Source organism: Pongo pygmaeus, chromosome X (genome assembly GCF_028885625.2).
Source record: "Pongo pygmaeus isolate AG05252 chromosome X, NHGRI_mPonPyg2-v2.0_pri, whole genome shotgun sequence".
Lineage (NCBI taxonomy): Eukaryota > Metazoa > Chordata > Mammalia > Primates > Hominidae > Pongo > Pongo pygmaeus.
This window is the reverse complement of record NC_072396.2, coordinates 158,355,489-158,370,215: the sequence shown is the minus strand read 5'-3', so window position 1 is coordinate 158,370,215 and position 14,727 is coordinate 158,355,489. Positions and strand designations below refer to the sequence as shown.

The window sequence follows — 14,727 nt, the reverse complement described above, 5'->3', positions numbered from 1 at the left end:
ACCCGCCAGGCCACAGGCAGCCCCCTCCTGGGGGCAGGTTGGCAGCCGGTCTCCCAAGCCACAGCAGGTGCCCAGGAGCCCAGCAGGGAGGTCCAGGGTGAAGCCAAGCTCTCTGTGGGAAGTGAGCGAGCAAGTGGGGGAAGGCCAGGCCAAAGGGGGCTGTAAGCCACCTTCACAGCAGGGCAGGGGTCAGGGCGGCACCTCTCCCAGGGGTCAGCTGAGCTGTGGCTGACTGCTCTGCTGGAGCGCCCTTGGAGGGAGGTGGTCTTGGGCTGCATGCAGAGCCTTGGGAATATGCCATTGAGGGCGATAGCGACTATGAGCTCCTGTGGGGACAGGATGTGTGTCTGGACTGGATGAGCTGTTTTTGGTCAACTCCTGCCTCCGCCCCCCTGCCAGAAAAGTGCTGTAGATGGGGTGCAGCCAGTGAGTGGAGGAGGGGACTTCCAGGCTGCAGTCCCAGGAGACAGTGGCTCTGGGGAAAGCAGGGGATGGAATGCACGCGGCAATGCCTCAGGTCACACAGGTTGCTCCTTGACCCTGCAGAAGGGTCGGAGTACTGCATGGTTCATGGCATGGAGAATGCCTTGTGTCATGTGGGCCAGTTTGTCCAACCCTGGGACCCCTGAGGCTTGATGGGACTCTCAGGGTGAGGCCGGTAGGGGCAATAGTGTCAGGCCTGGGTGCCAGGAGGGAGCAATGCCCAGGCCTCAGGGCAGGCCGTCTTGGCCTTCAGAAGCCTGAGGGCCTGCAGCTTAGCTGGGCACCTGCCCCAGGAGGTGGCCGTCCACTGCCTGAGTGGCAGCTTCTCTCATGGCTGCAGCTGTGGCTCCGGTTCCTGAATGTCCCAGAGGGGAGCCACCACTGGCCCTCTGCTGATCCTCTTCAGTGTGGCCACTGCCGTTCTCACTGTCCCCCCCAGGACGGCCTCCCTCTCCCTTCACTGACACTTCCAGTCTGATCACAACTGCTTCTCAACTATCCCTCCCAGTGTGGCCACAGCTATCCCTGTTGTGCCCCCTCTAGTGGCTTCACTGTCCTGAGCTGTCACCCAGGCCACAGCCTCTTTCCAACCTCAAGTCTTGGCTCTGGCTTCAGGTTGCTGCCTGTGTGCTAGAGAATGTCTGTCAGTGTCCGCTGGGATCACGTGCTTCCTTGTTCCTGCTCAAGGAAAGAGAGGCCCCTCCTCTGTGGATAAAATCTGAAAACTTCCCTTTGGTCTGACTGGGCCATTTGGGCCATGGACTGCTGGGATCACTAACAGTTGCCCCAGGAACACATGTGCAGCTGCATTTGAATCAATCAGGAGCCACCTGTTGATTTGGGGATGGGAGTCACCATGCCCTGAGCCACGTGGGGGAGGGACAGAGGCTGGAACAAAAAGGGGCTTCTAGCCGGGCATGGTGGCTCATGCCTGTAATCTCACCACTTTGGGAGGCTGAGGCAGGAGGACTGCTTGAGATCAGGAGTTTGAGACCAGCCTGGGCAACATGGTGAGGCCCCATCTCTACAAAACGTAAAGAAGTTTTAGCTGGGAACAGTGGCATGCACCTGTAGTCCAAGCTACTTGGGAAGCTGAAGTGGGAAGATCACTGGAACCCAGGAGTTTGAGGCTGCAGTGAGCTATTATGGCCCCATTGCATGCCAGCCTGGGCAGCAGAGAGAGACCCGGACTCTAAAACAAGCAAGAGTCCACTGAGGAAAAAAGAGGGGGAATGGCTGCTGGGAGGGCAGCCAGCAGTGTCTAGTCTCCAGACATTCCTTCAGGTGATAGGGACCAAAGCCGGGAGGGTCACCAAGGGTAAGGAGCTGAAGAGTCACCCAGCCTTGCCAAGACTTCCTGGCAGAGGAGAAGGCTTAGCCATCTACTGGCCTGGAGGCTGAGCTGGAGCGTGGCTGTGCCTGGCCTCTTGGCTGGCCTCCCCAGCCTCAGTGCCTGGCATGTCCCCACCTGGATGCACCTGCTTTTTTGGTATTTGCACTTGGATGCGCCAATGCACACATCCAAAACTGAGCTTGTGATCTCGTGCCAGGGCTAGCGCTCTTACCAAGTCCCCAGCTGCAGTGAATGGAACACGCCCGTGTCAAAGGCCAGAAAGTGGGGATACATCCTTTGCCCACCCTCCACCTCCCGTCATTCACGGTGTCTGGTTAGTTCTCTGCACGTTTTAGGTCGTTAAACGGACCCTGTCTGTCTGCTCCATGACACTGCCCTTGATGTCATCTAGGCTAGTCATCTCTCACAGGACAACTCCAGCCACCCTTAGCTAGTCTTACTGCATCCACTCTGCTCTCCAAATACTTTCTCCACAAATAAACCAGAGATAACTCTTTAGAATGCAATGAGTTCGTGTCACTCACACAAATACCTGTCTGTGCGTGCATGTGCAGCACTGGCTTCACATCTGTCAGTGAGTTCTCAGCTTTTTCAGGATGAAGATGAAACCCCTCTGAGGTCCATGAGGCCTGCACTGTCTGGCCTCCACAGTATTGCTGCGTGGCATCCCCAACCCTGCAGTCACACCGACCTTTCAGCCCAATACTCTCCATGTCCCTTCCAGCTCCAGGAACTTTGCACATGCAATTCTCTCACCTGATGGGGAGCTTCCCTCCCAAAAGGGGAGTGGAAAATGTCTGGGCTTTCCCAGCTTCCCTTGTAGCTATGGCATGGTCACCTAACCCAGGCTCTACCAATCAGATACACCCACTACCCACTGAGTGTGAGGCCCAAGGTACACCTGTGGGATACCCTCTAGCTGGTTTTCCCTGGGCTTCCATCAGCCAGTCTGTTCCTGTTGTGTGCAACTAAGAACCCTGAGGGACTAGCTCTCCACCGATGCCTTTGAATCTCCCACTGCTTTATTTTTTTATTTTTATTTTTATTTTTTTAATTTTTTAAATTATTATTATACTTTAAGTTTTAGGGTACATGTGCACAATGTGCAGGTTAGTTACATATGTATACATGTGCCATGCTGGTGTGCTGCACCCATTAACTCGCCATTTAGCATTGGGTATATCTCCTAATGCTATCCCTCCCCCCTCCCCCCACCCCACAACAGTCCCCAGAGTGTGATGTTCCCCTTCCTGTGTCCATGTGTTCTCATTGTTCAATTCCCATCTATGAGTGAGAACATGCAGTGTTTGGTTTTTTGTCCTTGCGATAGTTTACTGAGAATGATGATTTCCAATTTCATCCATGTCCCTACAAAGGACATGAACTCATCCTTTTTTATGGCTGCATAGTATTCCATGGTGTATATGTGCCACATTTTCTTAATCCAGTCTATCATTGTTGGACATTTGGCTTGGTTCCAAGTCTTTGCTATTGTGAATACTGCCGCAATAAACATACGTATGCATGTGTCTTTATAGCAGCATGATTTATAGTCCTTTGGGTATATACCCAGTAATGGGATGGCTGGGTCAAATGGTATTTCTAGTTCTAGATCCCTGAGGAATCGCCACACTGACTTCCACAAGGGTTGAACTAGTTTACAGTCCCACCAACAGTGTAAAAGTGTTCCTATTTCTCCACATCCTCTCCAGCACCTGTTGTTTCCTGACTTTTTAATGATTGCCATTCTAACTGGTGTGAGATGGTATCTCATCGTGGTTTTGATTTGCATTTCTCTGATGGCCAGTGATGATGAGCATTTTTCCATGTGTCTTTTGGCTGCATAAATGTCTTCTTTTGAGAAGTGTCTGTTCATATCCTTTGCCCACTTTTTGATGGGGTTGTTTGTTTTTTTCTTGTAAATTTGTTTGAGTTCATTGTAGATTCTGGATATTAGCCCTTTGTCAGATGAGTAGGTTGCGAAAATTTTCTCCCATTCTGTAGGTTGCCTGTTCACTCTGGTGGTAGTTTCTTTTGCTGTGCAGAAGCTCTTTAGTTTAATTAGATCCTGTTTGTCAATTTTGGCTTTTGTTGCCATTGCTTTTGGTGTTTTAGACATGAAGTCCTTGCCGATGCTTATGTCCTGAATGGTAATGCCTAGGTTTTCTTCTAGGGTTTTTATGGTTTTAGGTCTAACGTTTAAGTCTTTAAATGCTCCCCTCCCCGGGCTCAGGATACCACTGGCCCTTGGTTTGCTTCTCAGAACTTGAGCAGCTCTCTGCAGAGTCCTTTTTTGACTCTTCTTACTTCATCTTTCCTCTAAGATTGGTGTCTGTTCACGGTTATGAATATTTAGAGGCTTTATATTACTTGTGGGATTGATGACCCACCCGGCAATGCCTCCCTGGGTGACTTTTGGTGCCATTTACTAAGACAATGCTGCTCAGAAGAGTAGGCTTGGAGGAAATCTCACCGTGCCACTATAGACTGCTGGGCATTAAGGGGATATTAGAGTCTTAGTTATCTATTGTTATATAACAAATTACTCCCAATGGGTTAGCTGAGGGGTTCTGGCTTAGGGTCACTCACGAGGCAACAGTAAAACTGTCATCCAGGGCAGCAGCTTCTGAGACTTAATTGGGGCTGAGGGATCCACTTCCAGGCTTACTCACGTGGCTACGTGGCTGTTGGCAAGTAGCTCAGTTCCTCAGCACGTGGGCCTCTCCATAGGGCTGCTCATAGCAGGGCTTCCTGCAAAACAGTGATCTATTTTGGGGGGTGAGAGAGAGAGTGAGAGAGGCAGGGGGATCTATGTGTGTGTGGGGAGACAGAGTGAAGGGTGGGGAAAGGGAAAAGGAGGGAGGAAAGGGCACGGGAGGAAAGGAGAAAGGGGAAACAAGTGCAAGAAGGTAAGAGAGAGCACCCAAGACACACGCTGCCTTCTCTGAGAAGCCATGCTTGCCAGTTACAGCCCACAGATTCTGCTGAACTCTATCTGTTACTAAGTCTAGACTCCACTCAAAGGGAGAGGGATCCAGCTACACCTCTTGAAAGGGGAGTATCACAGAGTTTGTGAACGTATTCTTCAAATCCTCTTTTTAGTCACCTATGATAACTGCATCAGGTCCCATGAATGAGAGGACGGGTTGGAGAGGCGACAACACTTGAAGCAAAGTGGGGGTTAGAGTCTTAGTTATCTATCATTACATAACAAATTAGTCCTGGTGGCTTAGCTGGGAGGTTCCGGCTTAGGGTCACTCACGAGGCGACAGTGAAACTGTCATCCGGGGCATCTTGTTAAAACTTGCCATAGTGTTGGCCCCAGGGATCTTGTTAAAACTTAAGTCAGGTTCTGCCTTCAGTAATGGTGGAGTCACTCCTATCAGACCAACCCTCCCATAGATGACATCTACGAAACCAGGATTAAATACTAACAACAAAACCTTCTGATGGCATGAGGGACTAAGCAGTAGAGGCAGAAACCACAGGGGGTTAACACCTCGAAGAAGAGACACTAGTGACCGGCACTAGGTGAGTTTCTTGCATGTGGCATGGGCCACAGAGGACGCCGTGCTGGATGACCAAAACTCAGAGACTCAGAGAGTAGACTTTGGGATGGCCACGGGAGAGGGAAAGCAGGAGGAGTATCACTTGGGAGCAGAGAAGCACCATGTGGAGGAGCCCCGTGTTTGGCCTGTACACTCTGCCCAAATCTCTGGCTGACCCCAGAGCTATTAATACATGAGGCAGAGTCCAAGAAAAGAACTGAGCAGAGGTTTCGGCTGATGCCCAATACCGTGGAAACGGAGTCTGGAGATTGCAGTTGGTACCCAATACAGGGGAGACTCTGTGTGAGTTTAGCTAGGTTAGTTGTCTACTAAGACAACAAACCACCACCACCACCACCACCACCACCACCACCACCACCACCACAACAACAACAACAATAACAAACAATGACCCATCTTTGGAGAAATAGAAACCAAGAAGCCAAATCTACTAGAACTCATTATGGACAGTGTCTAGGATATAATGCTAGATTACTAAAAGAAACAAGAATTGTCCTGATACTCAAGGAAAAAAGCATTCAAGAGAATCCAGCCCCTGAGATGACCCTAGTAATTCACAATATTAAAAAATATATATATTCTTAAGGAGATAAAGCACACTTCTGCCTGTAATCCCAGCACTTTGGGAGGCTGAGGTGGGTGGATTGCTTGAGCCTAGGAGTTTGAGGCCAGCCCGGGCAACATGGTGAAACTCTGTCTCTACAAAACATACAAAAAATTCAGCTGGGCATTGTGACATGCACCTGTAGTCCCAGCTACCTGGGAGGCTGAGGTGGGAGGATTGCTTGAGCCTGGGAGGTGGAGGTTGCAATGAGGCATAATCACACCATTGCACTCCAGCCTGGGCAACAGAGTGACACTGTGTAAAAAAAAAAAAAAAAAAGAAGCATGCTCCTAATACTTTATTAATTTATTTATTTTGAGGCAGAGTTTTGCTCTGTTACTCAGGCTGGAGTGCAGTGGTGTGATCATGGCTCACTGTAACCTCCACCTCCCAGGCTCAAGCAATCCTCCCATCTCAGCCTCCCAGGTAGCTGGGATTACAGGCATGTGCCACCACATCCAGCTGATTTTTGTATTTTTTTGTAGAGATGGGGTTTCTCCATGTTTCCCAGGCTGATCTCAAACTCCTGACCTCAAGCGATCTGCTCGCTTCAGCCTCCCAAAGTGCTGGGATTACAGGTGTGAGCCACCATGTCCAGTCACCTAACATTTTTTTTTTTAAACCCATCTCATTGCTCACTGATTATGAATTTTTTAAAATAGGAAATTTCAGAAGAGAAATAGAAACTATAGATGTTCCTTGACTTACTGTGGTTAAGTCCTGACAAACCAGTAGTAAGTCAAAAATATGGTAATTTGAAAATGCGTTTAATATCCCGATAAACCCAGATGCTCCTTGACTTGGGTTGGGGTGATGTACCAGTAAAGCCAGTGTAAAGTTGAAAAATCATAAGTCAAACCATCATAAATCAAGGACTGTGTAAGTTGTAAGTGTAAGTAAAGAACCAAGTGTAAGTTCTGAACTGAAAAACAACATCGGAAGTAAAATCTTCACTGGATGATCTTAATAACATTGTAGAAGACAGGTGAGTTGCAAACTTACAGATAAATAGAAATAATCCTTTCTGAAAAACCAAGAGGAAAAAATGAAAAGGGCACCTCAGTGAGCTGTGGGACAATATATAGAGGTCTAATGAATGTGTATATGGACTCCTAGGAGAGAAGGGAGAGAATGGGGAAGAAAAACTACTCGAAGAAATAATGACTGAAATTTCCAAAATTTGGAGATAGACATAATTTACAGATTCAAGGATCTCAGTGAATTCCAAGGAAGATAAATACAAAGAAAAAACATGTGTAGGCACATTGCAGTCAAAGTACCGAAAACAAAGAGTAATGAGTGAATTGTGAAAACAGTAAAATGCAACTCAAAAAAGAAGAGAACATTCACAAGTTCTACTGAATTCTCATCAGAAGTAAAGGAAACCAGGAGAAAATGGAACAGGATCTTTAAAGTGGTGAGAGAAAAAAAACAATCCTTTCAACTCAGAACTCTGTATCTATATCCAGGGAAAATACTCCTCAAAAATGAAGGTGAAATAAGGGTGTTTTGAGATACATGAAAGCTAAGAGAATTCATCAACAGACTTGCATTAAAATAAACGCTACAGAAAGACTTTTGATCTTAAGGAAAAAAAGGAAATCTCGAACTTTGGGTAGAAATGAATAACAAAATATGTGGGTAAATATTAAGGAATATTTATTTTATCTTTATAAGTTATTTATAATACACATGACAGTTTAAGGTAAAATTATAAATAATGTAGCGTTTATAACATGTAGATATATATATGACAACTATAGCACAAAGGACGGGCTGCAGGGGGGAGTAATCTATATAATGAAAATGGTCTTAAATTTAGGTGATGTGGTACAATGTAAACTGTAAGTAGAGAGTGAAAAGTAAAGGATTTATGTAGGAATCCCTAGAGCAACCACTAGAAAACAATGCAAAATATTATTGCTGAAAAGGTAAAATAAAAGGTAATAATGATACAAGAATCAATCAGGAACACATCGAATTCATACATATGTTTGCACCCAATAACAGAGCTTCAGAGCTTCAAAATACATAAAACAAAAGTTGACAGAATAAAGACAGAAATCGGCATCTTCACAATTATAATTGGAGATTTTAACACTCCTGCCCCAGTCATTGTTACTACTAGAAAAGGGATCAATAAAAACATAGGGCCTGTAATCCCAGCACTTTGGGAGGCCGAGGCGGGCGCATCACAAAGTCAAGAGATGGAGACCATCCTGGCCAACATGGTGAAACCCCGTCTCTACTAAAAATACCAAAATTAGCTGGGCGTGGTAGTGCACGCCTGTAGTCCCAGCTACTCGGGAGGCTGAGGCAGGAGAATCGCTTGTACCCGGGAGGCAGAGGTTGCAGTGAGCCGAAATTGCGCCACTGCAGCCTGGCAACAGAGCGAGTCTCAAAAAAAAAAAAATCCAGCCTGGTGACAGAGCAAGACTCAGTCTAAAAAAACAAAAACAAAAACAAAAACAAAGCAAAAACCAAACAAAAAACAAAACAAAACAAAACAAAACAAAAAACAAAACAAAACAAAACATGGGATCTCTTTATGACATTACCAAGCACATTGGAAAGCAAACAGTGGAAAAAATTGGACCGATTTACCGTAATGAACTTTCGCTTTGCAAATGTACTCCCCCGATCCTCGTGGGCAGGCCTTTCCATTGGCGGAGGGTCAATCGGTGTGCCTGCCGCTTCTGGGCTTCGAGCCTTTCCACCTTTTGATTCACGTGTAGTCGTCATGGTAACAACAGTGCATTCCCACGTGCTCCTCTCTCGTGCTCTCCCTATCCAATCATTTGCCTTGCATAGCGACACCGGCCTGGAACTTTCTTTCGGAACTCCCTGTGGCTTCCGGGAGAACCAGGGGTTTCTGGGAGCCCGGGTGGCTGTTGGCGCCAAGTGCCTCAGAGAGCCACACGCTTCCACGCTGCGGAGCTGAGGTGATCTCTTCAGACCCTTCGGAGAGACCCAGATATCTGACTTCCCACTGAGAGACCCGGAATTGCCCAGAGTTTGAAAAAGTGAGTAGACCGTGGGGGTTTGCCAGGACCCAGGCCCGGGAGGTGTTGCCGGAGCTCAGGATGGCGGCCCAGGTGGTTCCTGGGGTGTAGGGGGGCGGGTGGTGTGGCAGGCCGTGAGGAGCCGGCTGCGGAGCTGGGAGTCGGCGGTCCTGTCTGGCCTGGTTTAGGTGCAGCGTGGCTGTCACCGTGGGCTTCCCACCAAGGAAGACCCCCTCGGGAGGGCAGTTGGAAGGAGGGCTGAGGGAGGGGTTCCCCAGGGCGGGGTGGCCACAGGAGGACCCCTGGGTCCCTGGGCGGAGAGGGTCGCCGAGCACGCGGGGTAGAGGAGGCAAGAGGGAGGGCGACTCGCCCAGTGCTGGGGTGAGGGGGTGTCGAGGGCTTCCGGCTGCGGGGCTGGGGGTCGGGAGGGGGCTCCCTGGAGTGGGAGGGCAAGGGGGCTGGGGGGCGCCACGTGGGAGAGCAGGCTGGCGGGCTCCAAGCGTGGGGTGGGACGGAGGGTGGCCCAGCCTGGGTCTGAGGAGCGAGATGGGAGGGCTCCTGGAGGGTGCCGTGGTCAGGTCCTAGGGCTGGGTGGGTGAGGGCAGAGGTGATTCCTAAGCCCGGTGGAGGGCTGACCAGAGTGGAGGGCGCCCTGCCTCTGTGGGCTATGGGGGCTCCTGACTTGGGGGTGTGGGGCGGGATTGTCGGGCCCCTGGCTGTGGGGAGGCCACGGAGGGAGGCTCATGTCTAAGCATGCGGGACGCCCTGCTGCCCGGGGCTAGACTGGAGTGCTGCCAGCTGGGCGTAGGGGGCGCCCGGTGTGGAAGGGCACGTTGGGGGCAGGAAGGGACTGTCCCTGGTGCGCGGTGGGGGATGGGCTGGAAGGAGGGCCAATGCCTAAGGGTGCACGGGGTGCGGAGCCGGAGGCTGCCTGGCGGCCCGTGGCACAGGCGATGGTGAGCGCCCCCTGGAGGCTGTCGGACGTGGCAGTGCCTTGAGGAGCCTGGCCCCCTACAGGTGGAATTGGAAAGGCTTCAGGTCGCCTCTTCGTGGGGAATGGCGACAGGAGTTGCAGTGGTTGAAGGGGGCAGACCTTGGCCTCTGTAGAAAATACGGATTCATGACAAGGGCAAATTGTACATTCACTTAGATAGACCATATGTCGAGCCATTTAAAAATCTTCAGAAACTGAAAAGGATCGCACGTTTTCGTAAGTTCTCTGATCACAGTGGAATTTTATTTGAAATTAATAACAATAACATATGTCTAGATATTTTGAAATCCATGGGTCAAAGATGAAATCACCAAGGAACTTACAAGATATTTCAAACTGCACAAAACATTCAACTTACCCAAATTACTAGCCATTTGGAAGGAAGGAAGTGGTCAGAGGAAAATTTCTTGCTTTCAGTGCTCATAACAGAAAGAAAGAACATAAAATCAATGGCCGAACAGTCCATTTAAAGAAGCTCGAACAAAAGCAAAAGTAAACGCAGAATGAGTCAAATAAAGAAATAACAGAGATAAAAAAGACAATCAGTAAACCCCGACATTGGGCTTTTTAAAGAGTACCAAAATTAATGAACCCTAGTAAGACTAATTAAGATGAGAGGGGGCTAGGCACAGTGGTTTATGCCTGTAATCCCAGCACTTTGAGAGGCTAAGGCGGGAGGATTGCCTGAGCCCAGGAGTTCAAGGCCAGCCTAGGTGACATAGTGAGACCCCTTCTCTACAAAAAGTACAAAAAATTAACCACGTGTGTTAGTGTGTGCCAGTAGTCCCAGCTACTCAGGAGGCTGAGGTGGGAGGATCGCTTGAGCTCAGGAGGTCGAGGCTGCACTGAGCCGAGATCGAGCTGCTGCACTCCAGCCTGGGTGACAGAGTGAAACCCTGTCTCAAAAAACAAACAAACAAAAAACAACACACACACACACACACAACACACACAAGAGAGAATGAACACTAATCAATGTCAAGAATGAAGGACAGGATATTACTACAGATCATATAGACATTAAAAAGATAAAGAGGGAATATTGTGAACAAGTTTTTATCAAAAGTTTTGAAAACTTAGATAAGCTTCCCAATTCCTTTGTGGGGGAAAAAAGTAACTTACTACAAATGGCACCAAGTAACATAGAAAATGTGACTAGCCCTGTATCTTGCAAATAAATTTAATTTTGCCATCAAAATTTCACTAAAATCAAAGAGACAAAACAAGGAGGCAGAGGAGCTCCAGCCCTGCCCCCCCACCCCCACACATGTAGGGGCAGATGAGTGGTGGGAGTGAGTGTTTGGCACAAACAAGCTTCTCTCTTTGCGCTCACAGGCTGTGTCAGAGACTGCAACAGTCAGCACACATTCCTGTCTGATCAGGCTCCCTCCCTCAAGTCCTCTGCGATGGCTCTGGCAATGCTTCGGGACTGGTGCAGGTGGATGGGTGCGAACGCAGAGCGCTCCCTGCTCATCCTGGGTATCCCTGATGACTGCAAGGAACATGAGTTCCAGGAGGCCATGCGGGCTGCCCTGTCGCCCCTGGGCAGGTACCGAGTACTCACCAAGCACTTCAGAAAGGAGCTCGGGGCCAAGGCAGCCTTGGTGGAGTTCGCTGAGTATTTAAACCGAAGCTTGATTCCCCATCAAATATCAGGCAATGGGGGGCCCTGGAAAGTGATTTTCCTGCCCCAAGTACCTGATGTTGAGTTTCAGGATATGCCCAGTTTTCCTGCACAGCCCCAGGGTCAAGCAGTAGCAAAAGCTGCAGGTAAGGCAGGAGGCGCAGGTGATGCAGGAGGCGCAGGTGATGCAGGAGGCGCAGGTGAGGCAGGAGGTGCAGGTGAGGGAGGAGCAGCAGGTGAGGCAGGAGCAGCAGGTGAGGCAGGAGACGCAGGTTTGGCAGGAGGCGCAGGTGAGGCAGGAGGTGCAGGTGAGGCAGGAGCAGCAGGTGAGGGAGGAGCAGCAGGTGAGGCAGGAGGCGCAGGTGAGGGAGGAGCAGCAGGTGAGGCAGGAGCAGCAGGTGAGGCAGGAGGCGCAGGTGAGGGAGGAGCAGCAGGTGAGGGAGGAGCAGCAGGTGAGGGAGGAGCAGCAGGTGAGGCAGGAGGCGCAGGTGAGGGAGGAGCAGCAGGTGAGGCAGGAGGCGCAGGTGAGGCAGGAGGCGCACGTGAGGGAGGAGCAGCACATGAGGCAGGAGGCACAGGTGAGGGAGGAGCTGAAGATGAGTTGAGAGTTGCAGAAGAGGCAAGAGAGTCAGATGAGGGAGCCGCAGGTGATACAGGAGCTGCAGGTGAGGCAGGAGCTGCGGGTGAGGCAGGAGCTGCGGGTGAGGCAGGAGCTGCGGGTGAGGCAGGAGCTGCAGGTGAGGCAGGAGCTGTGGGTGAGGCAGGAGGGACAAATGTAACAAAAGCCTGGGTCCAGACTTGGCGCTGCACCCTGCAGGCTGTGCTGGAAAACAGGGCCTACCGGGAATTGAGACCCTTTTCCGGGAGGGAGCAGCCAGGCTGCGAGGAAGAGTCCTTTGAGAGCTGGGTGGAGCACGCCAAGGATATGCTGCAGCTGTGGTACCATGCATCGGAAAGGGAGAAAAAGAGGTGGCTGCTGGAGAGCTTGGGTGGCCCGGCCCTGGAAGTCGTGAGCGGCCTCCTGGAGGAAGATACCAACTTGTCCGCGCTGGACTGCCTGGCGGCACTGGGGCAGATATTTAGGAACCAGGACACTCGAATGACTTCGAGGCTGAAGTTCCTGACCTGCACACAGGGGCCCCAGGAGGGGCTGTTTGCCTTCGTGGTGCGCCTGGAAGGCCTGCTGCAGAGGGCTGTGGAGAAGGGGGCCGTCTGCCCAGCCTTGGCCAATTACCTGCGACTACAGCAGGTGCTGTTTCGGGCCCGCCCCAGCGAGGCACTCCGGGATACCCTGAGAGGGATGCAGCTGGAGAGGAGGCCACCTGGCTTCCTGAGGCTGCTCCGGCTCATCCGGGAGATGGAGGCGTGGGCAGCCTCCCCAGCGAGGAGCCAGCAGGGTGTGGCCTGGGCAGTGGCCCCAGTGGAGAGTGAAGACCCAGCTGCTGCCCAGGCCTCCCCAGCCCAGGGGGATGCCAGCGAGGCTGGTCCCGGAGCAGAAGATGCTGCTGAGGCTGCTTCTGCCACCAAAGAGGCTGCAAGGGGAGCCCCTGCCGCTGGGGAAGGTGAAAGTGCCCCTGCAGGCCCCAAAGGCCTAGGTCAGGCAAGGCCCATAGAGGTCCCCTGGGGCTCCTCCCCAGCCCGGATAAGCAGTGCTGTCTGGGTGTTCCCAGGAGGTCTTAGCTGGGGTCCGGAGGGCCTCATCCAGGTGAGAGGCCAGGAAGCCAGGAAACCCCCACTGGAGGGGCTCCAGACCATCTTGGAGGAGCCTGAAAACGAGGATGAGGACGGGGCCGGGGAGGCGGGCCGGCCCAAGTCCTCCCAGGGCAAATAGGCTCCTAGGGCCCCGGGGCCTTCTCTCCTCTCAGGCAGCAGTGCCTTGGAGGCAGATGGAGGCCAGGCCAGGGCCAGTCCCTCACCCCACATCAGGAGTAAGGGCCCCCACCTCCCCCAAGGGGCTCTGGCCACCACCCCCATTCCTTCCCTGTGACCCAGATGACCACGTTTGATACAAAATGGGGTGGGGAGAGGCGCCCGTCCCTCCTTCCCTTGCACCCAGCACACCCAGCCCCAGCCCCAAACCCTGCCACCATGGGGGGCTGGCCTGGAGGGAGCCCTGAGTGGCCAGCTGTGGCCTGGGTGGGGGCACCTGAAGATGTCTGCCCCCATCCCAGGCCCTGAGTTGGGAGAGACAGGGGGAAAGAGGCCCTCTCAAGGTTGCCAGCTGCCTGGGTCTCTCAAGAGGGGTCAGCCCACTTGCCATCTCCAGGGCAGGCTGCCCCCTGTTCCGGGAAGCTCACCCTCACCTGTGTGACCCACGCACCCAGCAGACGCCCACCCACTGCTAGCCATCATTCCTGCGAAAAGTCCTGTACTGTGCGCCCATGCAGGCGGCCACCTCTGGGCCCGGGGCACTTGCTGTGAGCTTCCTGCGAGCCCAGGCTCTGCTCGCTGCTGTCCTGCATTGTGAGCACCACCTCTGCTTTCCTGGCGTAGATCTAGACCAGGGGCTGCTTGTTCTCGTGGAGCTGTGTGTGTTCTTCTCTGAGCAGCTTCTCCCTGGAGGCCCCCAGCGCAGTCCCAGGAGATGGCGGGAAGGAGGTACCAGGGCATGGCGGACGCTCACCCTGTGACCACGATGGTGACCGTGACTGCGGGAAGAAGAACTGGACCCGGGGCAGAGTGGGACTGCGTGAGGCTCCACAGGGACTATGCTTTGGCGTTTCACCCCTGTTGTTACTTGTGACTCAGTTTCCTCAGCCTGTTGGGGCGTTCCCTGGTGTTTCCCAGTGTTCTGTGACTGTCCTGTGAGGGCCGTAGGGATGGGCTCAGGAGGGGGCTCCCTGAAGCCAGTGGACACTGCCAGAGTCCACTGTCCTGGCAAAAGGCAGACCCTGGGGCCCTCGGGAAGGAGGGAGGTGGCAGCGGGGGCAGCAGTGGGAGGGGGAGCAGATGAGGCGCCTTGCCAGGAACCCAAGGAGGAGGGGGCCCGGGACCTGTGGCCTGTGGTGGCTGTTTGCAGTTTCTCTCTGTATTGTGGTTTCCTTCTCTTCAATAGTTTCAGTATATGTTTCTCTTCAATAAATTTCATTCCGTGTTC

General features: G+C 52.0%; 1 protein-coding gene across 3 annotated transcripts in view; it reads left to right on the top strand.

Annotated features, from left to right (window-relative positions):
* LOC129025200 (paraneoplastic antigen Ma6E) overlaps positions 1–14,727 on the top strand; it is a 19,652-nt gene extending 4,925 nt beyond the window's left edge. For 2 of the 3 annotated variants that reach the window (XM_054472826.2, XM_054472825.2), the window contains exon 2: positions 11,342–14,727. In XM_054472826.2, the coding sequence (XP_054328801.1) occupies positions 11,413–13,461 (2,049 nt within the window). In that variant the 5' untranslated portion in view covers positions 11,342–11,412 and the 3' untranslated portion in view covers positions 13,462–14,727. Of the gene's footprint in view, positions 1–8,867; positions 9,034–11,341 lie in introns of those variants that run through there. The other variant, XM_054472824.2, reaches the window with a different exon arrangement.